Source organism: Anopheles cruzii, chromosome 3 (genome assembly GCF_943734635.1).
Source record: "Anopheles cruzii chromosome 3, idAnoCruzAS_RS32_06, whole genome shotgun sequence".
Lineage (NCBI taxonomy): Eukaryota > Metazoa > Arthropoda > Insecta > Diptera > Culicidae > Anopheles > Anopheles cruzii.
Genome location: NC_069145.1, coordinates 55,879,187 through 55,907,070, shown reverse-complemented (window position 1 = coordinate 55,907,070; position 27,884 = coordinate 55,879,187). Strand labels below are relative to the sequence as shown.

Sequence of the window (27,884 nt, the reverse complement as noted above, 5' to 3'; positions counted from 1 at the left end):
AAGTGGAAAGGATGTCATTTAACCGAACCGACGTTCTTCTGCAATCTTATCCCTCCGCTTCATTCACCTGAAGCAATCATTGGCAGCCAAAAATTAGAATAATTATTCGAATGTACACACCAGTTTCGTATATTGACCGAATCCGTTCCTTTCTTCTCGTGAGAGAATATTAAGCTGAAGTAGTTGAAACAATTCGTCCGTAAGTACGCTGGTCGCGTTGTCCTGCCTCTGCCCATACGCATACATTATTCGAAGTGATAAAATGCAAATGCCCATTGGGCTGGTCGATGAGCTCTGAGTAAAATATAAAAGATAATTCCCCATCTCATCGCTCTCGTCGCAAGTGCAGCGCTCTCTCCCTGGCGAAGCAATGGAAGCTCAGATTTTTTCCAGTCCCCGGGATACGAAAAACGTATCGCCCGGTATGCAAATGAGAGTGTAAAGTGAACCTATCATAAAATCAATAATTCACACACAGGTTCGTAGGTTCCCCGAGCAGGCTGGGAGACGCTACGGCTCACGGGGGACAGTCACGTCACCTTAAGGGAGTGTTATTAAAAATGTAAATCAAACCGAGGACGCCGAACTGCTTTTAGTGATTGCAACCGCCTGATTCCTGTACGCGCAACCGTGTTCCTGTGCCGCAGGTACAACGAGAAACTTTCAGTTTCAAGATTTCGCGCTGTGCATTGATGTTGCAGTGTAAAAAGTTCTACTTGAAGCCTTACTTTTTCGACGCATAAGTCTGTTGGTGGAAGCAGGTGCTCTACAAAAGGCTTCGTTTTGAGTACATTGATCGGTATTTTAAGCTCTTTGGGGTGCTGTGATTTTGAGTGGAATTATTGATTCCTTGGAGCAGTGCTCGAAATCGAACCTTTGCCTTGTGACAATAGGATCAATTGCGGGATATTCCTTTCTGTACGCTCGGATTACGCTGCTTAACAGCCGATGATCCGCATTTTTTTGAAACAGCCGCTGGGACGGCAAATTTCAATAAACGGTGCTGCGACTATACAGGAAACAGCTGGACGGCGGTCATGAAGGAATATTTGCAAATTGGCATATTGTCTCCACATGACACCGTGTGCTGGTGCAGAGCATGAAAAATTGTGTTACTGGAAAGCGGCCCTTCGGGAAAACACGTTATTAATATTCGGGCTTTTCTCGGGTGTACCCGCCCAAAAACAAACAGCCTCGCTGCTTTCTGCTGCATTCCAATAGTCTAAGTTGGTTGCATTTCGAATGAAAATATTGCAACGAATGAAACCCTTATCCACTGCATCCGATGAGAGCGAAAACGTGACGCATTGGTACCTGCATCATGTCGGTGCAATCTTCAGCCTCTGAAGTTTCGGACACAAAGATCGACTCATTATCATTAGCGAGCCCAGAGACCAAGCCTAGAACCTGTTGGAGAGCATCGTGGCTGCCTTGCATTAAATGTTCACTAAATTAATCTTTTACAACGCACAATTTGTAGATTTTGAAACCAAAAACCTCAGCACACACTGAAAGGGTAAATAGAGTGAGAAAGTGCACATCATAAACTTCTACTGGACCTTCCTTTTTGGCCCAAGCAGTGCAGATATAGAGCAGAGTATAGGAAGTAAAGGCTGTAAAAGAGACAACCCTTTTCGGGATCTCGGGACAATCTGTATCTGTATTTGCATTTTCTTTTTAATTTGGGTTTTTGGGGAATTTTGAACGAACCTGCCGCGGTGTGCTTCCAGGGGGTATTCTACTCTTCTGCCGCTCGCCTGCTATGCTTTATCTTATCGCATATCGAAGGGCCTTCGAAGGCTGATTGGTGGCGAAGTTTGGGTAGAATGTCACCAACTCTAGGGTGTATTTCGTGAACCCAGTGATGTACCGATTGTTGGTCAGCTTGCACGCAGTTCACACTGTCATGCGGTCGTTAGTAACGTTCGCTGGCACGATACTCGTCGGCTTATGCTGCGTCCTGCTGTATGCCGTCTCCGTAGCGAAGCAGCACCTGGGTAGAGTGAAGGTAGGATTTAAAGCTCGAAAAATAATGCACACGGTCCATCGGCGTCGGGTTGTTACCTGTGCTAGTTATTTCAGCTCCGGGGTCACTTACCCTAAAAGTATCGCCCGGGGATGGCATTTTTCTTCGCGTATTTTACATACGTGCATCCTTTTCTAAAGCACCCTCTTAAGGTACCCTACCCCCCGCAGGGTAAAGCAGGAGATGGTGATCGCCCTGTTCCTCTCTTTCATGGGATAAAGTTCGTGGTTGCTAAACCAAGGATTCGTGGCTACCTACAGTCAGCATATGCTCCGTTCCGTCCTACGGTGTCGGGCTTTTTTTCACAGCCTCAGTCTAGTCTGAGCAGCGACCCGATGCAGACTCTAGTTGCTTGGTTACCTTTGACCGTACAATATAGGTCTCAATTTTAGCATCTCAAGATAATAATGAGGCTGTGAAATTGAAGAGAAAAAGTGTTGAAAAATAAAAACAGTTCTGCTAGGTGTTGCGCGGATGGTATTTCGTCCAACGGGGACGACTGAAAAGTTCGTTCGTTGGCTGACAATTGTGTGTGGTATTTGGCCGTGTTGGGACTTCGACAGCATGATTGAGCACGATTTAATAGTGGTAAGTTTCCAGTGTCAACATCTGAAGTTCCCCAGTGAGTTCTTGGAGGTTCCACTTTTTATTACAATTGCTGACAAGCTTTGTGGACAGTCGTAAATAGTTTGTGATTTTGTGGGAAAAGTACGCTCCGCTTCGTGTAAAACGTGGACACGTTTTGACCTTCCGAAAACTGGAAATTTATTCCTCTATTTGTTCGTTACCTGATCGGGGAAAAAACAGCTCCGAAATGGCACGAAGAACGATTCTCTTCGCAGAGGATTATCATCATCGCAAATCATACGCTTGAGTTTCCACCGCCTTTGGGGTAATCCCTACAGGTACAGCGTTACATAGGTGGATGGTTCGCTTCGGGGGTGTTCAGCCACCTTCACCTGTGGCCATTTGACCCTCGGTCCGAGAGAGAGAAGTCGATCGTGCTCCCACGAAGCACTGCAGCTTCCTATAAATTGATCGTTCACTTCTGGTGTTTGACGGGGTGCATGTAACGCGAACCTTCCTGAAGTCCGCTCAACTGGAACGCACGAGATTGATCTGTGAGATCGAGCGAATCCAATGCGGCACTCCGTCGTAGGTGATGGCAAAAGTAAAATTTTTGCCACACAGACCAGCCTTCGGGGTGTGATCATTTGCATAGCGACCGTTGCCGGCATTCGGTGTTTGGTGCGTGATGTTTCGACGGTTCCATTTCTTCCTGGTGCGACGCGGGTTTTTCAGTGTTGTTCTTTGAGCGTTGCAGTGTTGCTAATAAATGTTTGATTACCTTTCTCCACCACAGTTGGATGCCTTCTCCTGTCCCACGATCAAGACGGCACACCAGAAGACCACACACGATCTGCTGGAAACGAAAACCATGCTCGACGATGCGCGCACCGACGGCCAAACGCTGAAGCAACAGTTGCTGGAGACGACGGCACGCGAAACAGAGCTGCAGGAGTTGCATCGTTGCGAGTTGAGTAGAGGTAAGTGATCAGTCTACCGCCGATCGATGGTGTTACTAATCGTAAATCTAATTTCTTCAGTGGAAAGCTGCCTAACGGAGCAACAGCACAATGCCGACGATCGAATCGCGGCACTCGAGGTTCAACTGCACGAGAAGGAGTCACGAGTCCGGGAGTTGCTGGCACGCATCGATGACTACCAGACGAAGCTGGCTTCTCAGGCCGAAAGTGCTCGACTCCGCGAGCTTGATCTGCTGCAGCGAATCAACGCCCTGAGCTGTACCGAGAACGAGCTGCGCGACAAGGTGCACTCCAGCGAGCTGGCCTTTAGCGAGCGGTTGCAGGCGGCGGCCATGCGCGAAAGGGATCTGATCGAGCAGGTGAACACCCTTACGCGCGATCAGGAGCGAACGAGGCGCGAAACCGAGCAGAAGGAGCGCGAGCTTGAGGAAAAACTGTCCATCACGAAGGACGAGTGCGTGGTACTGCGACAGTCGCGTAACAGCTTCGCCGCGATGGATGTCTCTGCCACGGGGGTCGCTGCTTCACCCCAAGCGATTAACATTCCGCTGCAGCTGAACCGTTCCTCTGGCAACATCAACCATTTGCAGGTGCTGCAGGACGAGGTGGAAAGTTTGCGGTGCGTGTTGGACCTGAAGCAGCGTGAAATCTCCGAACTGCGCAAACAAACGCAGCAGTACGAGCGGGATGCGAAGGATCTGCCGGGGGCGCTGGTGAAGATTTCGGGCCTCGAGTCGCGCATCGAAGATCTGCAGGTGCAGCTGAAAACCAAAACGGAGGAGGAAAAGTAAGTAGCGAGTGAAAAGTACAATCCAATCAGTTCGCTGGAAGCTAACCTGGCACCGTCCCTTTTCTTTCCACAGGGAGCTGCAACAAAAGCTGAAACATTTGCAGGACAACCTGTGCCAGGAGAGCAAAATCAAAACGCGGCTCTCGCTGCACAACGAGGAGCTCCAGTGGCGGTTGAAGCAGAACTCGGAGAAGTTTACCCTCGCGTACGCCGAGCTGTCGAAGAGTTACCACGAAAACTCGAGCTGCATGATGCTGAACACATCCAAGTCGAGCCTGGACCACAGTGCGCCGGCCACAGCCGGTGGTGGTGGCGGCCAACAGCAGCACGCCTCATCGGCCCATCAACTGAGCCACACGACGTCCCGCTCGAGCTGCTCGGATCGGTTCTTCGATATGGACGACATTTCGCCGCCAACGTCCCCGGTCATCAAGGGCATGGTGGAGAAGAGTGACTCCGTTTCGTGGGTGCTCGAAATCGACGACGAACCGCCGGAGGTGTCCGCCTCGCGAATGGTGCGTCGTGCTGGGTCCTTTCGCTCCAGTGCCGCCTACACCGAATCGGTAGCGAAGCGGCCCAAATGTACCGCTCTCAGTCAGTCAAACGGCTGCGGTGCTGGTATTCAACAGTCGACTTCGGCCACTTCGATTCTCCGGCAACACTCGAGCGATATGTCACCGACTAAGCCGGCCGGCGGTGGGATCTGTAGCCCCGTATCGGCCGTCAGCCAGCGGTTGCGCTCGAAGTCGGTTAGCATTAAGGCGGTGGAACCGCCGAAAAAGATTGTCCGCTCGAACTCGGGTGCATCGACAACGGTGGCTTTGAGCGCGCCGAAACCGGTGCGCATGCCGCACGAATTGGCCGGCTCGTCGTGGAAGGAGCAACCCCTGTACAGTAGCTCACCGTACGCGCACAAGCGCTACCTGTCCGAGGACAACGAACTGCTGGTGGCCGGCACGAGCAAGCAATCGTTCGGGGAGCAGCAACCTCACCAGCGAACGAAAGATCTTTTTCTCGAAGAAACCGAACTGCTGAGCGAACCGGAGAGCCCGTTCGCCACCCGACGGCGGCCCCAGTCACCGATGGGCGGCGGCGGCGGGCAGACGTCGTGCGTCGTCGACATGCCGGTGGAAGTGTTCCATCGTGATAAAACGCCAAACTTTAAGAAGAGCAAAGAAAATCGGGGACTCATCACGTGCGATACGACCGCTTTGACCGGTTCGCCAAAGCTCAGCAACGGTGGCGCTGGAACGGCGACGGCTCGGGAGAAGCGAAGAGAATTTACGCGAAAGTCCAACGGGAGTGCCGCCACCACCAATGGGAGCTGCACCGGTCGCCCTCTGGAGGCGGCCGGTGAAGCTCTAGTTTCGGGTGCAAACTCCGACGATGAGGCATCATCATCCGCTTCCGTGAGCTCCTCGTCATCCAGCTCCTCGGCATCATCTTCCTCTTCGTCGTCGTGTTTGCTGTCCGAAGAAGGAAGTCTGTCGTGTGGGAGCAGCGATGGCCGCAGCCCGGTACATGCAACGCTCCCGAGTGGATCGATAAGCGGTAAGCGGAGCAGCGAAAGGATGCACGGTGACATGGAGGGCATGGGCGAGGGAAAAGTACCGAAGGAGCACCGTCATCACCACCGCCACCATCGGCGGCGCCATTCGAACGTCTCGCTGGAGGACGCTCTGATGAAGAAGATCGTGGCGAGTCTGAACGGGACGGGTGATGCGGGAAGCGCCAACGGGGACGGTGGCGAGGGGAACGACACTCCGATGGAGGTTAGCTGGTCTGAGGACGGAGACCCGGGCTCGGAATCGATCGTATGACACGACGACGACAGTTTCTAGGTTCACCAACCGAGATGCCGCCGGTCGCCGAGACAAATATTGTAGCGGGACGACAGACGGAGCAGGAACGGAGGCGACTGGCGGGAAAATTGTTTCTTAAAGAAAACCAAATTTCCCAGCGCCAGAATCGCCGAATGATGGACGCTCGATGGACGAGGAAAAACACGGAGCAAAGCGCTTTTCGAAGCTTCCGTCATTCGAGCGTCCGAAAAGCGTCGCAAGTGATTCCGAACTCGACCGCGCGCAGTGACCAACGGCTGTCCTTCGTACCTCTCGGCGCTGGTCCGATCCCACGTAGGGTTTACTAGGTTAGTTTGAATTCTTATTGACTTAGTTCGAGAGCGAGTTGCTTATTAGTTGTCTATTATTTTTTTTAGTGTGTAAGTTTGTTTCGTGTTTAATAATAATCGTTTATCGTGCTTACTTGTAACGTCCACCAAGTTGTATGTGACCGAAAGAATGTCTAAGAATGAGAGAGTACGGCAAAGAGAGAGAGGGATAGGAAGGGCATGTGAATATTTAATGGATGGTAGAAATGGAAAAGATACAACTACACTGATTACAAAGTATAAGACACTTTGGTTTTTACTTTCATTGTGGCTGCGGCCCATTATTAATTTTTTTGCAAACATTTTCTTTTCATCGCTCATTTTTAGTATATTCTCTGGTACCTTACTTCTATTTCCACCACGAAAAGGTTGGATGCAGTGGATGCAACATTTGAGTTTTTATGGGAATAAAGAGAATTAGCAGCGAATGAAGTTTGTGACAGTCTGTTAATCAGCGCGCTGGCGAGTAGGATAAACATGAACAGCGTATTTGGACCATTTAAAGGATAGTTGTAATAGGAAGCGGAAGTCTCGATGGATATTACCTAACCCTTTGACCCTGTCGCATATGTACCCCGTTCTCGACACCTTTTTGTACATTTTGCTTTGTATTATATCATTCAACCTTTCTCCTATCACCTAACCTGTTGCCTTGTTGTTGGAGAAAATTTGGAAAAAAATCTATCGAGCGGCTGCAAGCGGTGGCCACGGGTTGTATTTCATCGAACCGATCTGTGTCTGTGTCCGATCGCAGGCCGCTAGCGGATCGTTGTAAAACTCTACCTTTTCCACCCTTTTGCAAAGGGGTCCTTCGTCACTTACGCGAACAACATCGTCGTGAGCGAAAGCGGCTTACCGTTTATCGTGGGGGGGATCGCGTGTACACAGAAAGTTGAGTCAAGTGGGAGCTCCAATAATTAGAATTAATTTGTTGTGTTGAGAATAAGAGAGATTTGTACGCTCAGTAGCATTTAGCATGAAAACAGAAAACGGAGGATGAGGGATGGTCAAGAAACTCTTTAAAAGCCACATTTCGAGAGAAGTATTTTGAGTATCGTATCGAAGGTGTTTGGCATCATCGTTGCACTCGATAGAACTAAAACTAATTGTGCTAGAATTGAGTTGGCAAAATGTCTAGCGAGACAAATACAATAACCAATTTGGGAAAACACACAGACACACACACACACCCAGAAACATTAACTAGAAAACCATGATCTACTTAATATTCGAGTTTTGGAATTACAGAAACACGGGTGAACGGAGATCACACAACTGTGTCAAGGGTGTGTTTAGTCGCCAGCGGTATCGGTTGGAGATTGAGAGTTGTGAGCTATGGCGAACTTTATCGAAAGCTAAAATTCTATTACAACCAGACACATAATTTAATCCCAAAGCAGAATGTAAAGTAATCTTGTTAAGCATGTGTCGGACGGCAGTAAACGGACGGCAGTGAGACGCGTGGCGCAGCTAACGGAATAACGAGAACGAGAAAGCTAAACTGGTGATCATATAAACATAAAAAATACAGATGAATGCAAATGGTAATGCATATTGCAATACATTAAAACGCTATAGTTTTCATTTCTTCGGTTTAACATGTAATTTGCATCCGAAACTGTTTGTAGCCTCTGAACGAAAAACGAAACGTAGAAGTATACAAATTCATTATGTTGTGATTCTTTTAATTCTCGCGTTTTAATTATTAGGATATGTTGTTTGGCGTCGACAAGAATCGTTTCTTATTTTCGTCGGCACCAATCTTAAAGAACGAATTTCGGCTTTTCTCTACAACCTCTGCTTGATGTTCTTCTGATTGAGGAATTTTACATGTAACATGTGCAAACTACAATTAATTTAATACTACCATTTCATGGTTGTGGTAAATAAACATGGTTTGTAGAAGAGGTAGAAGAGAAGTAGATTAAACAGAAAACCAGGTTCCAAGAGTACGATTTTAATTTATGTTTTCTGCACAAATGTATTTTTCTTAACGGCTTTTTGAATGTTCCCGCTTAAATATGTTCACGTTGAAATATTTCATCGTGAAATGTGTCTTCAACACGATATTGTAAGCAAGTGCGTTTGTGTTTTATGCAAAACATGCTGCTCATTCGTAAGTAATGATTTGAAAATTATTTAATTAAAATATTACATTTTAGGCCCCATCGTCGAAAAATAGATTGTTTGAAATGGAAGACAAATTAGTGCGTTTACCGGAAAATCTTTAATCGTGCTTTAAAATTATCTACCTTAAAGTTCAATTGTACTTTTAACCTAAATTAGCAACAGTCTAGTATGATCTATCTGATCAAATGATTCACCAAACGATAAGAATATAAAACTGAGTTGTTTATTTCTGAGCATGTTCCTGTTCGTTCGTAAAGAGCTCCAGCAGCTTGAACTTTTGCACCTTCCCGGAGGTCGTTTTGGGCAGTTCGTTCAAGACGCGCACATACTTTGGCACCTTATAGTATGCCAGTTTCCCTTCACAGTACCGTCGCACTTCCTCGCGATCTATTCGCTCGGAGGGATCCTTCAGTCGGACGTAGGCACAGAGCTCCTCGCCCAACCGTTCATCCGGCACCCCGACGCAGTGCGCTTCCAGGATCTTCGGGTACGTGTTGAGGAAGTCTTCCACCTCCTTCGGGTAAATGTTCTCTCCACCCCGTATCACGACCTCCTTCAGTCGTCCAACGATCTTACCATATCCGTCCTCCCGCAGCGCGAATCGATCGCCCGTCTTCAGCCACCGATCTGCCCCGATCGTCTCACGCGTCTTCTCCTCGTCGCCCCAGTACCCGAGCATCGTTCCGTATCCGCGGACACAGAGCTCTCCGGCTTCCCCGAATGGCACAGTGTGGCCGGCGGTGTCGATCACCTTCGCCTCGTAATGGTCGGTTACGTGACCCACCGTTTCCTGTACATCCTCCGGAGTTTCCTCGTGGAGCGACTGGAAGATGACAGCCGTCGTTTCCGTCATTCCGAACACCGTTTTTACCTTCCGTACACCGAGCGTGTGCTTCATGTCGGCAAACAGCTTCGGCGAGCAGGTAGCCCCACCGGTGGTCGCTATTTCCGGTGTCTCCAGCCGGGCCCCGGACTCGACGATGCGCCGCACCAGATCGACATACATGGTCGGTGTTCCGAGGATTACCGTGCATCTGAAAACAGGGGAAAAACCGTTGCCAACAGTATTGAAGTAAGATCATTCATGTTAAAAAGATCTTGTCTTCAACATTCGAAACACTTGATAGTGAATAATGATGGTCAATGGATCTCGAAGAGATCTCATCGAGATAGTCAAATATGAAGAGGCAAATGTAAAAGGCTTCTTCTAATTAAACAATTCTTCTAAAAGGATTCTTGGACACCACTTAGACATTGTTCTCCTATTTTGGTTCCGATTGATCCATAGAGTTGTAATAAGATGGAGCATCCGTGAGATATGGTCCGCGATTGACTGGAACGTACCTTTCCCGTACGATAGCAGCCAAGGAATCGGCCGCTTTGAAGCCGGCCGACGGAAGAACCACCGTCGAGCCGTACGAGATGCTCGCCATCAGGGCAATCACCATGCCGAACGCGTGGAACAGTGGCACCTGGACGCACATCCGGTGCTCCTTCCGGTCGAGCTCGTGACGCTCGCCGATGTGCAACCCATTATTGACGAAGCCATAGTGTGACATCAGAGCCGCCTTCGGACTTCCCGTCGTGCCGGAGGTAAACTGCAGGTTGACGCCACTGTCCGGCGAGATCCGTGGCTGCAGCCGTTCGATCTTCGCGATGTCCTGCTCGCCCGCCAGCTCGAACAGATCGTCAAACCGGAACGCTCCTCTGTCGATACGAAACGACCAAACGGTGTACAAAACTGACGGAAACCCCTTTCTTCGCTGCTTCTTCGACTTACGGTAGCTTCTTCTTGCTATCGATGATGACGCTCCGGAGCGAAGGAACCGATTTGCTGGTCAGTTGGCCCAGTTTTGATGTGGCCAGCTCGGGAGCGATATGGGACAGCATGCCGTAGTAGTTCGCCTGCCGAAACCCTTCGGTGGCCACGATCGCCCTGGCACCGATCTTGTTCAGTGAGTACTCCAGCTCCAGCACCTGGTACGCTGGGTTTATGCCGACCTGCCAAAAAATAACCGAAACTACGTATTAAAAAGCCCAAATAGTTGCAGTCGCTGTGTCCAGTTAATGTCCCGGAGCACAGATAAGTTGAACCGAACCATGAAACCTAAGATTATGGCATACGAGGGGTGTTCAAAAAGTAATGATAATTTCGCATTTACGCGGGCTACATAAGTCCGATTTTCGATTTTTTTGTGGCGATAAGTTACTACACATATCAGTGATTTATGGTGAACAGTTCGGCCATTTTGAGTAATCGGTCAATTTTTGACAGCTGTTTAGCTTGGACAAGATTTGACTCATCTCGATGCCGTCTTTATCGCCTACATCGTATCGTGGCGTCGTCCTTTCATGCCTCCTTTTGGTTTCCGGAACATGAAAAAGTAACAGGAGGCCAGATCTACAGAATACGGTGGCTTTGGTATCATTAAAGTTTTTTTTTTTGTCAAAAATTCGCGCAGAAACCACGACGTGTGAGCAGGGGCGCGACAGCCAATTTTGGGTTTCCCACAAATCCGGACATTTGTGACGGATTGCTTCGGGCGAATTTCGCATAACTTGCAGGAAATATTTTGTATTGACCGTTCTGTTATTTGGCAAGAACTCATGATGCAACACGACCCTGCAATCGAAGAAAACTGCAAGCAAAACTGTTCACAATCGATCAAAGTAGGCTTTTCGACGTTCACATCTTCTCGGCCCACTGAGAAAAATTTGAAACACCGATAAGCAATGCTTTTGGTCTTAAAAGCTGCACCATAAGCCACAGTCAACAAATCGATTGCGTCCAATCGAATATTTTCGTTTTTCACACCAAATTTTATAAAGATTCTTTGCCATCCATTTTATGGAAGAGACAAAAATCGAAGATGAGTCAAATCTTGTCCAAGCTAAACAGCTGTCAAAAATTGACCGATTACTCAAAATGGCCGAACTGTTCACCATAAATCACTGATATGTGTAGTAACTTATCGCCACAAAAAAATCGAAAATCGGACTTATGTAGCCCGCGTAAATGCAAAATTATCATTACTTTTTGAACACCACTCGTATACGGCAAGAAATAATCTATCAATTCATAAACCGTTCGGTCGGATTTCTTAGTCTCAGCGCCTTAAGTCTAGCGCGCCCAAAACAGTTACTTCTGACGTCAAACCGCTCTGGCCGGGCCCTGTTCGCGTGACGCATTCCGAGAAACCGCCAATTTTGGCGTTTCCGCTATCTATCGATTGGGTTCCCCAAATCGCCGAAGAACCGGCTCCCCGAAACAGGTTTCGCCTCGACGGGATGCGCTTTCCGCGTGCGTTCTAACTCAAAGTGTCAACAAAATTCGATTTCGTCGACGACACCCTTTCGGTCGACGGCGCACGATCGCGAGATCAGTCACGATCAGGTGGGCTTATCAAGCGGATCAGGCATGTGGTCCCCTGCGAGCTACTGGGTGAGTGTGGTGTTTGTATTGGCGTGGCTCCTCCTGCACCGGGGAGCACTTGGCCAGGGCTGTGGCGAACGTAAGGTCGACTATGCGAAGCTAATCTTTGGCGGCGAGGAAGCCATCTCGGGCCAGTGGCCGTGGCATGCGGCCATCTTCCATCGGCTCGAACGGACGTTCATGTACCAGTGTGGGGGGACGATCATCAACGAGAACACCATTCTGACAGGTAAGCCTCCCCCCGGGCCAGCGAGGCCAGTCTGCTCCTTTCTAACCACCGTTTTTTTTTGACAGCCGCCCACTGTGTTACATCTCACCAGGGAGTTCTTACAGTGGACCGGTTGTCGGTGCAGGTTGGGCGGACCTATCTGTACGCGGCCGAGCAGCACACCCAGGAGCACCAGGCTGACCGGATTATTGTCCACGAGCAGTACAGTGCGAGTGCGGTCCGCAATGACATCGCGCTGATCAAGTTGGCGACGGATATGAAGTTCACGGACTACGTGCAACCGATCTGCCTGTGGGACCGGGCGAAAACGGACATTGGACCGTGGGTTGGTCGTGTCGGATCGGTGGTCGGGTTTGGCATCACCGAGGTGGGTGCTGTGGCGGATCGGTTACGGGTCGCGTATATGCCCATCGTCGATACGCAGACATGCCTGGACAGCAATCGCGATCTTTTCGGTCGCGTCCTTACACGCCACGTGTACTGTGCCGGTTTCCGTAATGGTAAGTAAAGTCGTTTCCCTCGGTCGATAGCTCGGTCTTTAGTGTATTTTACCACCTTCCGCAGGTACTACGGTTTGCAGCGGTGACAGTGGCGGTGGGATGTACTTCGAAATCGAGAGTCGGTGGTACGTGCGCGGGATTGTGTCGTTCAGCGGGCAGCACTGTCAGTCGGCAGACTTTGCCGGGTTTAGCGATGTGGCGACGTATCTGGACTGGATCAACCGCTACACGGCGGGCACCGCCAGCAGCCCGTACTCGTCCGCCGTGATCGACCGGCAGAGCCTGCTGGCGCTCGATATCTGCGGAGTAAACAGCTACCCGAACACCGCGGAAGATGCGAAACCGGTTTTCCAAGGCTACCCGTGGCTCGGGGTGCTCGAGTACTGGCACGTCAGCAGTGGCCAGCGGCGTACGCTCTGTCAGGTGACACTTATCACCCGGCGTTACGTGCTGACCGCAGCTCAGTGTGTTTCACTGCCAACCACTACGTATCAGATGTGGGTTTGCGATCATTCTCGTCTCGTCTCGTCTCGGTTGGTTAACGAAGGTCTTTTGTTTGCAGAGTTGGAGTGCGGCTTGGAGAGTTCAATTTGGCATCCGATCCGGACTGTGCCACGGTCGGCGGTAGGACGCAGTGTCAGCAGCCAGCGCAAACGATTGGAATCGAGCAGATGATCGTGCTGCCGGGATTCAACCGGCCTGCCTATGCGAACGATCTGGCGCTGGTGCGGCTGCAGCAGGAGGCTAACGTGAACCAAGGTAAGCATCACTTCGTTGTGACAGATCCCTTTTATCGCTTTAAGAAGCCGCGGCGCGATCCTAGCAGTTTGATCCAATGTTTTCTGCCACTGTCAAAAGTTGATCGGGTCGAACCAGCCGATGATTTATCAGGTCTAACCCTATGAAAGTAGACTTTTTCCAAAGAAATCACATGTCTTGAACCAGTTTTGCTTTGTGTCCAGGCGAATTGTCATGGAACAAAGTTACCGCACCGTGTCTGCTGGCCCATTTTGGTCGGTTTTCGATCAATCCATGGTTCAAATTGATCACTTTTTGTCGGTAGCGATCTGTATTAACGATTTTAACAGGTTTTAGGAGCTTGTGGTTTCTGATCCCATCAAACACACAGCATTGTCTGTTTGCCGAATCGTTTTGATTTTGCAGTCGAAGTTGATGGTTTTCCCGGACCCGGACCCATGATTTTTCCTTTCATCCCTAATTACGATCTGATGGAGAAATAACTTCCTTTTGTATCTGGCGAGCAGAATTTCACATTTACTATTTAGGTTTTCCTGCTGAATTTTCGTTCAATTCATGTGGTAGCCATTTTCTAATTTTCTGGATCCTTCCCAGTGCCCTCAAACATAGGGATATGGCGTATTGGGACACATTTAGCTGACCCGCAAATTGTTGTTGCGTTTGCTTGTCACTTTCGTTTAAAAGTTCTTGTAGTTTAGCGGCCTCGAAGTTATTTGGAATTCTTCGACGCTCTTCGTTCGTTAGGTCAAAATTGCCATGTTTAAACTTTTTAACCGCTTAAAGCACTGCGATCTTCCAAAAGCAAGCTTCGACAAGGATTTGATACTATTCTGTAGCAGTTTTCTTCAGCAAGTAGCAGAAAAGCAATGATCCCCACAAAATGTTATTTTCTGGCACAAAAGTCGACAAACTTCTTCATAGATAAGTTGCAAACTAAATTTTCTTTTTTTTCGAAATGAAATCCATTGCCTAATATCAAAACAAGGTAGTGTTGCCAAAAAAACATAATGAGGAAGACCAAATTGACAGCTACAGTCATCTGTTTGCACGCTCTACTTTCATAGGGTTAGACCTGATAAATAGAGTAGATAAGAATACACATGGCGATAAGCATAACAGATTTGCCTTCCATTGCCTTTCCTTTCCAGACAACATCAAGCCCATTTGTTTGCCCTTCTCCACGGCGCTGAAAAGCCACAAACCTTCGTACTACATCCGTACCGGATGGCTTTCCCGGAGCGGGGACACCTACCTACAGCGCAGCTTTCCGAGCTCGATCGATTCGGTCACCTGTCAGGATGCGTACAACGATCAGGACGTGCCGTTGGAGAAAACCTCCGGCCAGATATGCATCGGCCGCAACGGCCCATCTTCCGCGGCCTGCGTCTTCAACATGGCGGCCACGGCACTCCAGTCGGTGCAGCTGGTTGGCCCAAGCGAACGGTACGTCCTCTACGGGGTGCTCTCATTCGGTCCCAAGCAGTGCCTGGATTCGTATCCGGACGTCTACACGGCCATCGGACCGAACGTGGACTGGATCGTCACCAATATGCGCCCATAAAGCGTCCCCCCCCTCCCAAACACGTCAGAACTACGCAGATTCGGCACCAGAAAAGCGCCAGGAACTTACCGAAATCATACCGGCACGTGCCACCGCCAGGTTGGTGAGGTAGAACAGGATCCCGTTCGGTGCCCAAACAGCGACCCGATCGCCCTGCTGCAGACCGAGCTGATAAAAGGAAGCCGCCAGACGATCTACCTGTCGAACGGTGACGAATATGTCAATGGCGTTTTCCGAGGACCTAAGGACCTAATGTCGATGTCGCGACGATGATGTCGCCATTGACGGGTCGCCTAATTAGTCTGGTAATTGGCTCAGCGCCGTCGAGATACCTTGTCGAGGACGGCGGAGAAGGTGAGACGGGTGGATTCGTGGCAGGATACGACCGCTTCATTGTCCGGGAACCGCTCGGCCGCCAGCCGTAGGTGCTGACCAACGTTTCGGTAGACGAGCGGTTTGCTACCGATGTGATGCACGTAGCTCTGGCGCCGTTCGTGCTGGTCCTGATCCTGCGTCGATTGGGTGCGAACCGTCTGGGCGCATCTGAGTACGGGTGGGAATGGTAGCGAGAGAGAGAGACATTGTACAGGGCGAAATCTCAGGAACTGTGTTCACTTTTTATAGACTTGTGTGTACGATTTTACAACTAGTTAGTTTTGCTGATCAGCAATAAAAACAAAGTTCTTTTTTTCTAATTGAGCAATTCTATCATCGGCATCGGTCGACGTAAAGTGGTCTAGAATTAACAACTCAAGCACTCCTATCAGGTAATGAGATGAATAGCCTGACAACAGATCGTTACCTTAAACGATCTCCTTAAACGTGATCGTTTATAGCAACGATCGCGTTGGGTTGAGTTACTCATTATCTGACCAAATTCGACAAGGTCATTCGTGAGTTGTTTTACTCGCTTCACTTATCGCTTCCCATGGTCTTTATCAGGCCTACCGCATCGCCGTCGATGAGGAACGAGAATTAACCTGTCCAAGAACCCGCACTACCCGACACAGGGTGAGTCGAAGGTTACAGCACAGTCGTTACGTACCTGATCCACCCCGCTCGGTGACCCCGATGCAGTTTAACTGAAGCCGCTAACCATCGCAGTGCCATCGTTTTCTAGTGAGCTTGAATTAATGAACCGATTCACTACGCGGACGTATGCGATCGCGATCTTGACACCACCTCTACCTCTGACTAACTGACGCCGACTGACTGACTGATGATACAGTAAAGTGCTTGGGGTTCGGTATTAAATTACTTCACGCGGTACTGGAACCGGTAGCAGCAAAAAAAGCCTCCAAGGGCTCTGCTACTTTAGCTGCGCACGCAAAGCCGTTCGCGGCGCTACTGGCCCGACGGAACCGAGTAGTTCATCAGTATGCACGGGCCGGTGAAATCTGCGGTTCTCGGGTCGCGCTATAATCGGAATCTGTTTGGGTTGCTCTTATCGGACGATTCGGTTGTGCCATAAAGCTGGAGTCTCTCTCGCTGGAGGGAAGAGAACAACGAATCGATTTGAATTTGGGAATTGGTCAATTCACGGCTGCGTGGCCGAACGGTCTGCGGCTCCACTTGGTGTTGGCGGATTCGATTTGATAAGAATGTTTACAAGCCGCGTTTTTTATGCCGCTTTGACTGACGCGCTTCCGCGGACGGCGCTGTCGGCACCCTATCGGACCTGGCCGATAAAGCTCTACACCGCGCTGCGCCGCGCTCTACCGGCGCTGAGAGGAGTTGATTACTTAATAGCCCGGCTAGTGGCCGGCTTATCGGCTTGTTGTGATATTGTTTATTTACTGATTTTCCGCGGTGTCGGTGTTCGTTGTGTTCCGTTTTGTGCTTGGTTTAGTTGGATCGTGTCAGTGTGTTGGGTGTAGACATCGACCACCACTAATCTTCATCCTGTTGCAACGATGAGGAAATGTAGAAATAATGTGAGAGGACACCTTGGGGTACGGTTTTGGCAAACCCTTACCCGCATCAGGCAAACGGAGCATTGAAAATCCGTCCTCGTCCGTAAACGAAGCTTAAAATCCTTAGTCTCCTTACCCGTAGAACCGTTAAAAAACATTTAAAAAACAAGCACCATAAAGTTTACTGCTTTGAGCGCCACAAACCAGCATCAGGTATAGTCACCAACCAGCCGGCTGTCTTATTCCTTTGAAGAAGAACCCATTTTATTTTAACATTCACGTGCCCAGGGCCAATAATACGGAGGACATTAACCAAAGAACCAATCGATTAAATTTGGTCGCCCTGAAACAAATAATCGGAACGGCAGGAGCCTAAAAAACAGGCAACCGAACTGTAAATTGCGTCTAGACTTTGGCACCATTAATTTGGTGCCATACTTCTGGAGACGAAAAAGTTTGTGTCTCTTTGTCCTGCAATCTCTTTGATCTATTTTTTCGACTACGTGGACCCAAATAAAAAGCCGCTTACGTTTGTATTTAAATTGAGGGTTTTTTGTGGTAAACTTTGACCTGTGGGATTATTTGTGGGAAACTTTGACCTGTGGGCGAGGGTTGTTCAAAAAGTATCCGTAATTTCAAACTTCCACAGGTTGCGTATATTCGATTTTCGATTTTTTGTTGCGTTATGTTGCTACTCATGTCACTCATTTATGTTTGAAAAGCTTGACCATTTTGATCAGTCAATTTTTGAAAACTGTTTTGCTTGGATCATTGTAGACTTTTGTCTATTTAAAAAAATTGATGGTAAATAATCTATATCAAATTTTGTGTGAAAAACTAAATTAAGAGCATGGACGCAATCGACATGTTGACTGTGGCTTATAGTTAAGCTATTTTGACACAAAACTGCGTTTATCGGTTTGTTTGTTTGTTTTAATAGATTATAGAGACTTTGAGCCTCAATGGCCTGGCATTCATCTCTTACGCGTTTATCGGTGGTTCAAAATGTTCTCAGAGCGAAGAACACGCGCCCTGCTCGTGGTTTCTGCGCGAATTTTTGGCTAAAACAAGACTCTAATGCAGCCGAGTTGGCCCGGAATAAGTCTATTCTGAAATGGAGGAAATGCCACATATTGATTAAGATAATCTTGTTCAGCTAGATTAAGTTAACTATTAAGTAAATTTTATAAATACGGGCCGTTCCGTTTTTGTGAGATTAAAAAAAATGGTGCCAAAGCCACCGTATTCCCCAGATCTTGACTATTTTTTGTTCCGGAAACTAAAGGATGCCGCTACGTTACGATTGAGGAGATAAACACGGCATCGAAGAAATATCTGATGGGGATTACTTCAAAGGGGACAAAATAAATAATCATGAATAAACCAATAATAAAAAAAGAAACACAAAATTCGGGGTACTTTTTGAACAGTCCAGTCCTCGTGCATAACACTCTTTCCGTCATTGAAACCGTAAACAAATTCGTGTTAGCGATTCGATATTCTTAGAATACTTAGTCAAGCCTGAAGCCACAAGAAAGAATAAACTAAAAGTAGTGTAACTGAAGACAAACAAGTTCTCAAGTTTTAAGAACGTTCCAACTGCTTTAGATCGTCTAATCCTAAGGATACCTTTAAACTTATTCCTGGTTTCGGTGACATAATATCAGAGCCGACAAATCGAATGACTGAAGTAGTATAAGGCCATGCCACTAAAATCCTCAACGCAGCCCGAGGAGAGCTGGCCGAGAAAAAATAAACTTCACGGCAATCTGACTCACAGAATTTGAAGCGTAAGCAAGATGAGCGCCGGTTAGGAACCCATTCGAGTCCTAGCCTGCCTGTCGAAACGCTACCTCTGGCTGATTGGCAACACGACAACGGCAGTAAATAGTGAACGATCAAACTTCCTGCCCACTAATAGAACGATAATCGTCGTGAAATCATTCTTCAATCCAGCGTTTCCCCTCGACCGCGACCGGAGGCGCCATGCGAATGTTTACGAATTGAGCGACTCATCGGCGTTCCTCGAGTCGCGCTCGAAAAAGGGGCTCGTCCCGGGGGGTAGGTCTCGATGAATGGAAAACACCACGCCACGCCACAATGGGCGATGATTTGGACGTTTTCTTTTTGGGTGTTCGCTTCGACCTGATAGAGTTTCGCTTTTATTTACCGGGCTTCCGTAGTGAAGTGCGTCTTCCAAGGAAGTGCGTTGACTGTTGCCGGAACGCTAGATGGTGCGATGGAGCGGTTCCCGCCAAAATACGAATGTAGGGCGATGCGATTCATCGATTTGAGTTTATTGGCGACTATCGAGCCGTTTTGATTTCGAATTATGACACGAACACAGAAATGGTCACTGATTCAATAGATGAGCTTGATTGGTGATAGTAAATTTAAGTTTTTCACTTTACAGCGTTTTCTAGTGCTGTTAGCTTTATGGTTGTTGACCAGAACTTTGGGCGTCTTGCCGGAAGCAACATACAGGATCCGTTCCATGAAAAGAAGAGCTCATCATTTAGCTTATTGTTTGACCGTTATTATTGAAACGTTTTACTTTATGAAAGCAATTTTCTAATAGGGAAAATGCAGAAAATAAATGTTTAGAAATGTGTACCTTTCTGTTCCAATTTTTCAAAATTATTTAGATTACTGAAAATCTTTCACGATCAGTAAAAATGGAAAAACTGTTGATTCAAATTTTGTGACAAAAGCTCTACAAAAATACCTGCAAAAAGGAGAATTGCATATTTTATACGCTTAGCTGAAGGCAAATTAATTATATTATTATTTCGAAGTACATTCTCGAATGTTACCAAAATGCCGATAGCGATGTAATAGTAAATTAGTAGTACTAGTAGTAAAACTTGAAAATAAGTAAAGAAAGCGAATGTACTTTCCAAAATGTTTTGTTCCAAGTTCCAACAGTGTTTTGCGGATATCAAACACTTCACATTATTTGTTTAAGTTGGAGTTTCCAAAGAAAACTCTTTGAAGAATCTCCTTATTGAGGTGGATGGCTGGAACATTGTTTTGACAATGAGCCCCCAACGCCCGGGGACATCCGGCATCGGTTCAGTGCCGGAATGTCGTCCTAACTACGCGGACAGTAAAGTCACCACAATTCGGCACGAAGAAGGCACGCACCCAAAGTGCTGTTTAACTTCCGTGGCGCTCCGACCGACCCGCAGAAAGGGTCGCGTTACAGCCACGGTGTGTCCTCCTTCTTTGGCATTTGCATTTTTTCGTGTCCGAGATAGTAAGCGGAACCGGAGGCAGGACAGGCGGCACCCGGCGTACCTGGTAACAGCGATTGTAAACATATTTTGACAAACAATTTCCACGCGATACGCATAACAACAAAACACTTTCACCCTCTGAACTTCGCGGTGGAGTCAGCCAGGACCCATATGGGGGGCGGGGTTCGACTACAACGAGGGGGACCAGAAATGAGGTTAAGCCGAAGAACGCCGCCCTCTGGCCCGGTGCAGTCCGCAAATAGTTCGATTAAACAACATATCAGTCGCTTCGAAGACGATCTCTTCGTTCGTTGTCTCCGTTGCGCGAAACGGTGGCTAGAGCTTTGGAGTGGAGAACGAAACAATGGAGAAACGTCGATTTAATCAAGAAAGTATGATGATGCGTAAATCACGGCCGAAGAAAGGGGCGCTCCGGGCCAGGTTTGATGGAGTCAGTGGGCCAATCGGTCGTGCTGAAGTGCCGAAGAGGTCGAATGGTTCCAAAATGGAGTGGCATTATTGCTCCGAACATTTCAGCTCCATTTGACTCCATGCCAGGAGGTCATTGGAAAGTTCATCGTAGGGTCCGAGGGTTTCCAGTTTTTTGTGGGCAGCAGCAGGCATGCATTTCTTTGTGCGGTTCCACAACCGAACAGTGGCCATTCGCTGGAACCAACACCATCCAACGAGGCACCAACCGAGGCTGGTGGAAAAAAATAATGGCGAATCGATTATGCAAATTACCACCCCAGGTCCGCCGGAGGCCCAAATTGTCCGCCCGTATCCCGTATGACGGGCCCATGATGTGTGGTGGTATTCGAAGCGAAACAACGAATACCACGTAGTACTACGGTGTGCGGCTATGCAACTGCAACATGCTGCACCGTGCAGGACTGGACGGCACCGCATCGTCCAGCTGTCCAGGCTCTAGATAAGGTGGAAGCGTACGCCGTCGATAGTGGAGGTCCTTCTGCTTTCACGTTATCTAAGCTATGTACCATGTCTATGGCCTCTGTACGTTGTCTGCTGTTTTCGGATAGGTTTGAAAAGTATTCTCCAAACAAATATGGCAAGTGGATGAAACTGATCTTCCGAGCAACTGCTACGGTTAACAACATGAAATATCTGGGACAGTTCCCAGATTAGTAAAAGTAAACGAATGAGTTCAACGAAAAACTAATTTACACTGCCAAAACTATGAGGAATTCTTTGAAATGTTATTTCTTCAATCCAGCTCAACTTCTTCATCTGTGAACTTTTATACAATTATTTCGAAACAGGTTAAAATTATCAGAAAATTATCAGCATAAAACCCAAAAAAAATAAGTTTTTAAATAGCGACTTCAAATCCGTTGACAAATTTTGGATGTGCAGGAGTCCAAAAAGGACCCATCGAGGCATAGTTTGGTGACAGTTGCCGGAATTGGTTTGTGGGGGACACACCCGGAAGATCCCAAACCCAAACATTGGCCACCGAAAGTTCCACAATTTGGGCACGCGCAGGTTGCCACACAACACAACGCCAGGAGTTCGAAAGGAAGACGCAGACGGCGACGGCGATAGATGCTTCCATGTAACGGCGTGGGCCGTGGTAACGGCCAAGACGCGCACTCCTTACGCGGCCTGGGTTCGATGGTTCGGTTCCTCAAGGTGCGCGGGAGCAGGCGGTCGGCAGGCAGGCAGGCGAGTTCCGGTACAGGCGTGTAGTATACGGCACCAAACAGTTGTTGTTTGGACGCGAAAAACAACTCGGGGCGAGCTCGGGGCGAGAGAGATTGTGGTTTTGGCTGCGTGGCTCTCGTTTCGCTACACACCGCCCCGCCGCGCGTGGTGGTTAGGTCCTTGGCAACGGTGACGAAACGGATCATAAACTGGAACATGTATAGAGAGAGGGATTTCCTGCGTAACGTGGACCGTATGGTGGTGTAGGTTCGTGTAGGTTCTGTGGGGCCACACACCACACCGAGAAGGCTCCAGTATATAGATCTCCGGTACATGTGTGTATGTTCGACACGGGACCCGCCACGGACCCACCGGCCATTGATGGAGGAACGCGAAATCGCGTTTCGCTGAAAGTTGTGTTATACGGCCGGGAACTTGCGGCACTCGCTCAGAACAGTTCGAGACGTTGGCCCGACAGGTTGAGCCCGACTCCGGGGAACTACTCGAGAACTTTAGCAGACCTCCCGCCCCCCCGGAAACCTCCAGAGACCTCCTTCTCTGGGCTTTGGTGAGGTCGGAAAAGTGGTAGAAACATTCCTTACCTCGTGACCAAGTGAGTGAGTGAATTACGGGTGAAACGCAACTCACGCCCCTCGACCGGTGTCCGGTAGGTCAGGTGCGAGCCCTGCAGACTTTCGACGGGTCCACGCGACTGTTACATAAGTGCCTACCAGCGGTGGCTCCGGATTTTCGGCAGTTCCATAAAACCGAAACCCGAAAGGAGGTCCCAAATCGCGGCATGCCTTCGGACCAGCTGTCAACTGACGGACGGTAACGGAGCAGACCGGAAACAAGGCAGGCGTCGGGAAGGCAGGACGAAGAAAACCACTCGTCAGCTCGCGGCTCCGCTAGTGGTAGTGACCCTCTCCTCCGTCCGGGCCGGTCGGACCGAAAAGTGTGTTAATTAGATGACCGACTGGCGGGTCCGCGCCATGACCCGGTCCTGGCGAGCAGCTATTTCGGGTTGAGATTGTGCTAGAGTAGGGTCAACAGAGGACCTCGTCCGTGCCGTCGGACGGACTACTCGAGGCACTTTTAATCGCCGCGCCGCGTAGATAGTTTAATTGAGTAAATTGTTGTAAGAAGGTGTCGTGGTCAAAGTAGACTAGATAACGTCGGGACGAGTTACTTGCGTGGTGTAGTAACTCCCAGCAACTGGCAGAAAGTAGTTCCTCAAGCAGAAGTGCGCGCTATAGTGTCGGAAATAGTGTAGTGCCCACCGTAGATAGGCTAGAAATAAGAGTAACAAGAGTGAAATATAGTTTAAGGGAAGGATTTTCCAGTTCTTACTGGTCCTTACCTCAGTCAAACGCGTGTTTGGGTGTGACGCGAAGGAACACAACATTACGATCCCGACCGACCGACTGACAACCACACGCGGGAAAATCGATGGAAATTCCGGCCCCGAAAAAACGGAACCCCGGCGTCGGCTGCCCTCCCCGCGCGTGGTAGCAGAACATGTCAAGGACTTTCACCACAAATCTGTTGCTGAATGCGGTTGCTGAATCAATAAAGCAGCCCCGGGACCGGCTGGCCAGCCGACCTGACGCGGTTTGATGTTGCCCTTTGTTTAGCTCCGGTCGCGGTGTGTTTTCCAGATCCCGAAGCCCCGCCGGTTTCGTGGTGAACAGCGAAGAAGAGCTGATGGGATGATTTGGTGAAGATTTGCGATGGAAGCAACCAATGTGATGGAGTGATGAAGGAGTGTCCAGTGTGCGTTTCTCAAGGAAAACAAAAGTGGAATGTGGAAGCCATTTTGGAGCCGTGAAGTTGTGAAATCATGAAGCGCCGTCCCGTTGAAGCGTGGTTGAAGAAACTGTGTTGAAGTCCGAGAGCTGTAGAGTTCGCAGAGTTCGAGCCGTCCACGAGCCAAAATGGATAAGTCCAAGAAGCCTCCAGCCACGGCGGGTGGTGGTGGTGCGGCAGGCGGTGGCACGGGGGCCGGTGGAGCGGGGACACCGGCCGGAGGTGGCGGTGGCCCCGGCAAAGCCCCCGGTGGCCCCGGCGGGAAGCCGGGCGGGAAGGGCCCGCCGAAGGGAAAGCCCAGCGATAGTGACGCACCGGGAGCCAGCGGCAAGGCGGAGGGAGATCCGGGCAGTGGCAAGGATGAGTCCTCCGCCGGGAACGGTGACAAGAAGCCGGATAAGGCCGACGCTGAGCAGCCATCGCAGCCGAAGCCTGGCAGTGCCGGGGCGACGGTCCGCGACGGTGCCCAGAAGGTTCTTAATCTGGCGATGAAAAGCGAATGGGCTCCCGTTGAAGCTGTGCTGAAAGGCTTGGAGAAGGCGGTGGCCGCCGGTGGCGACGACGCCAATCTGTCCCCGCTCGCCGGGGTGCTGGATCCGGTAAGTTTTGTTCGGCCAATTGCCACATTTTTGTGTCCAAAGTGTAAAGTACAGCAAATGAAGTTAACCTGTAATTTGCCCAAACTGTCAAACGATTGACGATTGTTTTAAGATTGGTTACCCCTTAAGGATATCGAAGCATGCGTCTACAGTGCGTCGATCAATCGGTTCGTCAGCCTGAACCGTACAGTTCTGGAACTGGTAGAGTAGGTGTCCCGTGACAAACTATACCAAATTAGATAATTCGGAAGGAAAAGCGAATAGACGCACTGCTTTGCGAAGGAAAATCTCAAATGTAAAATGTCCGCAAAGCCCGCTATGGTCCGTTGAGGTTATGGCTTCCATGTTTTGTAATTTTGAAGTACGTGATTTGAAGATCGAATAGGAATCGGAATGGGTTCATAAAATACATAAAAAGCATCAAAAGTTTGGCCATATTGGTAGATACATTTTTCGTATCGTTTGGCAGTAGAAACCCAGCCAAAGTTAACATAAACACTTAATATGTAGAAGGAATAATCGTACTCAGAATACACGTAAAAATACTGTTTCGCCATATTTAAATAAACTAAGTTTTTCAAAAATCAGTCCAACTACTCATTGGAGTTGCACAATATTACTGGTGTAATTTTCTTTGTTTTAATTGGGAAGGGGTTTAAATTGCTTGATGTGCCGTAATTCCTTTATTCAAAGGAATATTGAATAGCACAGAATATGAAACAGAAAACAATATTTTACAACCAAATATATTTGAATATTAACGGTCATATAATTGTATGTTTCATAAATGCTTTCATAATTTAATTCAAATCCTGACACGTTTTTACTGGAGTGGAATACCATTCCTGATGCACTTTTTGCCACAATACATCTTTGTTGGAAAAGTATGGCCCAGCTAACTTTTGCTTCAATATTTTCAATTGGGGCGTAAGTCAGGAGACTGACTTGGCCAAGGCAAAACCGACATATGACATTATTTTCATCAAACCACGATTTCATAAGATTTGACGTATGCTTGGGATCGTTGTCTTATTGAAGGATTTGGTCGATTCGTTGCCAAGAAGAGTGCATAAAGTGTTCCAAAACAACGGTGGATACACGGGGTACTGGTTAATTTTGAAATAACGAATTGATTGATATTAGCAAAAGAAGACCGTGTTAATTAATTAAAGTTTACCTTATTCACAGATTGACCTATTTTATTTTCCAGACACTTTTAACTGCATTCTATAGTAATAAGCGAATTTCTTGAACTTTTCACCTCTTTTAGATTATCTTTATCGTATTTTTTGTTCCACTATCTTGTGCTACTATCTTTTGAAAAATGATCAAATAATGCAGCCTTAATACTGTTACCTATTTTATTGGCCAGCAATGTAAGTCTTAGTTACAGATACAATTATATGGACTACGCGAGCGAAATTTACTTGTTGGCAAAAGTATAATTGCTTTTCATGAAACAAATAAAGCTTCAGATTTAGCTATTTAAAGACATGTTTTTTCCTCTTTATTAAAGAAAATTTAATAAACTAACTTCCATACCTTGAAGACGGTTTAAAGGTATAGAAAATGGAAATCAAATGACTTCTTTAGAATTCAGTCCCTCACAGTCAAATAAGACTACTTTGAGGTAATATAAGGTACTTGATTCGTTCATGCTTTAAAGTCTCGGGTTTTCTTGCCGTGCGCTCGAATAGATCCGTTCCCTAGTCTATGGACCCACGGAAACCCGAATAATTTCTTGATCGTTGACCTTTCCTCGGATCGTTGACCATGGTTCGTCGGCTGGCTTTTCCTGTGATCCTACGCCACGAAACCATAACGCAACCCATTTTCCAACACCAACACACACACACACACTGTCCATTACTTTAAACTGTGACTTCAAACTGTGACCACCGTCGAGAGCCCAGCCCTGGAACGGAGAACGCAGTGGGGCTCGGCACGAAAAGCACGAAGTTTCAAGCGCTGCGACCGACCGGGTGTCCGTTTTACAAAGCGATTTATTGGTTTCGCAAACATGGCGACACATAACTCAACGCCGCTGGCGGTGGCTTTCTTTTGGTCTGGCCTGGAATGGGCCCCCCCGATAGGCGCCCCCCCTTGTGGGGAGCTTGGTTAAATTTATTCCATCGACTGGACGATGGAAAATGACTCCTTCGTTTAGCGTGAACCGTAAAAAGTTACGCGGCACCAGAGGAAACAATGGCACAGCACCGAGCGTCCGATGTAAATGAGCGTCCACGGCGATGGTCCGGCTTTTCGGGTCGTGTGCGGACTTTCGCGCTCACATTCGCATGCCGCGTGACACGCACCATTTGCCTGACACAAAAATAGGAAAATGATCCACAATTTTCCTAAAACCCTTAATTGCGCCTATGAAATATTGGACCACGAATCGGCCCGGCACGGATCCGCTAATCGTCGGCGCCGTTGCGCTTTAATCGACCATCACTTTCCCCGTACGGACTCGCGCACCGAAGCTAATTGGCAGGTTTCTGAGTGTGATTGGTGCGGGCCGTGCCGTGGCCATAAAGACGACGACGGCGACCCCGGCCGGCGACCGTAAGAAAGCCAACCCCTTAAATGGGGTCAGTGAAGATTGGTGAAATTTGAGCATCGCATGCGTCACTCGAATCGACCGCGCGGATCGTGGCATTGTGGTTGTGTCCGTGCGGCCGTAACCGTGCAAGTGATAAAACATGCTTTTAATGTTCTGGGACCCTTGGGCCAACCTTTTTTGTGGGCCTGAATTATCGTCCGATAATGTCCTTCGTTTTGGCCGGGCCTTTCGTTACACTCTGCAGTAAACGCGCTAACTTTAGGCCTCCTTAGGGAGGAACCTTGGCTTTCTGCGCGATGCATCAGTTTGCAAGCATTTCCCAAACCTCGGTACGTTATAGCATTCCGCAACACTCTGAGTCGCGCAAGGTCTCTGTGAGTGGTCGAATCGGTACAGATTGAAATCATTTTCCAACGCGAAACCTTATCGTGTCCCGCTTCTCGCGCAGTGCCGCTTTCCTTGTCAGAGGCCTCATATTTACTGTAAAATGGCAAATGGCACTCCGGTCCAAGGGGGGGGGACGATCTACAAATAGCACACACTCAGAAGGGCATATCTACAAATCGCCTTCCACAATCGCCTTCCGTCTCTGGAGTGTGGCCTCCGGAATAGTTGACAGTTTTCGTTCCTAGCCCCTTCGGGAAATATGGGGCCAAAGGGTCATTTGGTCGAGCGGAGCAGAAAAAGGTCAACTACAATTCTGCATCTGCAAGTGTGGTGGCCCCCAGGAATAACGGAACGGCGGTCATGAATTGCTTCAACTGCATCATAAATAAACGGCAATGCATGTGGCTCTCAACGCTGTTAAATGTCATGCCACTGGCACTGCGGCCGGTCAGTGCCAGTGAGGTTTGTGAGGTGCGATTAGGTAAACGTTCAAGTATTTCTAGGGAGAACTTTCTTCGGAACTTCCATGCACAATCTTCTTCCGACGTAGCAAATGGCGTAGCTGGACACTTT

At 48.4% G+C, this 27,884-nt stretch overlaps 3 protein-coding genes across 3 annotated transcripts in view; 2 read left to right on the top strand and 1 right to left on the bottom strand.

Annotated features, from left to right (window-relative positions):
* Nucleotides 1–6,257, top strand: part of LOC128270641 (streptococcal hemagglutinin) — a 106,390-nt gene extending 100,133 nt beyond the window's left edge. The window contains exons 13-15 of the mRNA XM_053008050.1: nucleotides 3,390–3,573; nucleotides 3,634–4,360; nucleotides 4,437–6,257. Coding sequence (XP_052864010.1) covers nucleotides 3,390–3,573; nucleotides 3,634–4,360; nucleotides 4,437–6,183 — 2,658 coding nt within the window. The 3' untranslated portion in view covers nucleotides 6,184–6,257. The remainder of the gene's footprint in view (nucleotides 1–3,389; nucleotides 3,574–3,633; nucleotides 4,361–4,436) is intronic.
* Nucleotides 6,258–8,866: 2,609 nt separating this feature from the next.
* Nucleotides 8,867–16,414, bottom strand: LOC128271778 (medium-chain acyl-CoA ligase ACSF2, mitochondrial). Its single transcript, XM_053009414.1, has 6 exons — nucleotides 16,191–16,414; nucleotides 15,478–15,688; nucleotides 15,215–15,343; nucleotides 10,444–10,664; nucleotides 10,008–10,370; nucleotides 8,867–9,697 (listed from the first exon to the last, which is right to left on the bottom strand). Exons 1-6 carry the CDS (start codon nucleotides 16,253–16,255, stop codon nucleotides 8,887–8,889), a joined length of 1,800 nt encoding a protein of 599 aa, XP_052865374.1. The 5' UTR covers nucleotides 16,256–16,414; the 3' UTR covers nucleotides 8,867–8,886.
* A 7,476-nt stretch (nucleotides 16,415–23,890) lies between these two features.
* Nucleotides 23,891–27,884, top strand: part of LOC128270640 (poly [ADP-ribose] polymerase tankyrase-1) — a 34,355-nt gene continuing 30,361 nt past the window's right edge. Inside the window, exon 1 of the mRNA XM_053008049.1 lies at nucleotides 23,891–24,361. Coding sequence (XP_052864009.1) covers nucleotides 23,891–24,361 — 471 coding nt within the window. The remainder of the gene's footprint in view (nucleotides 24,362–27,884) is intronic.

What these genes read in the sequence shown, in the direction of transcription:
- LOC128271778 (XM_053009414.1), bottom strand. Translation starts at nt 16,255, where the DNA reads ATGGCACTGCGATGGTTAGCGGCTTCAGTTAAACTGCATCGGGGTCAC. An exon ending in TCTCCGCCGTCCTCGACAAG is followed by an intron (nt 15,344 to 15,477) that starts GTATCTCGACGG and finishes ACCGTTCGACAG; the next exon opens with GTAGATCGTCTGGCGGCTTC. An exon ending in GCTGCTATCGTACGGGAAAG is followed by an intron (nt 9,698 to 10,007) that starts GTACGTTCCAGT and finishes CCCTGTTTTCAG; the next exon opens with ATGCACGGTAATCCTCGGAA.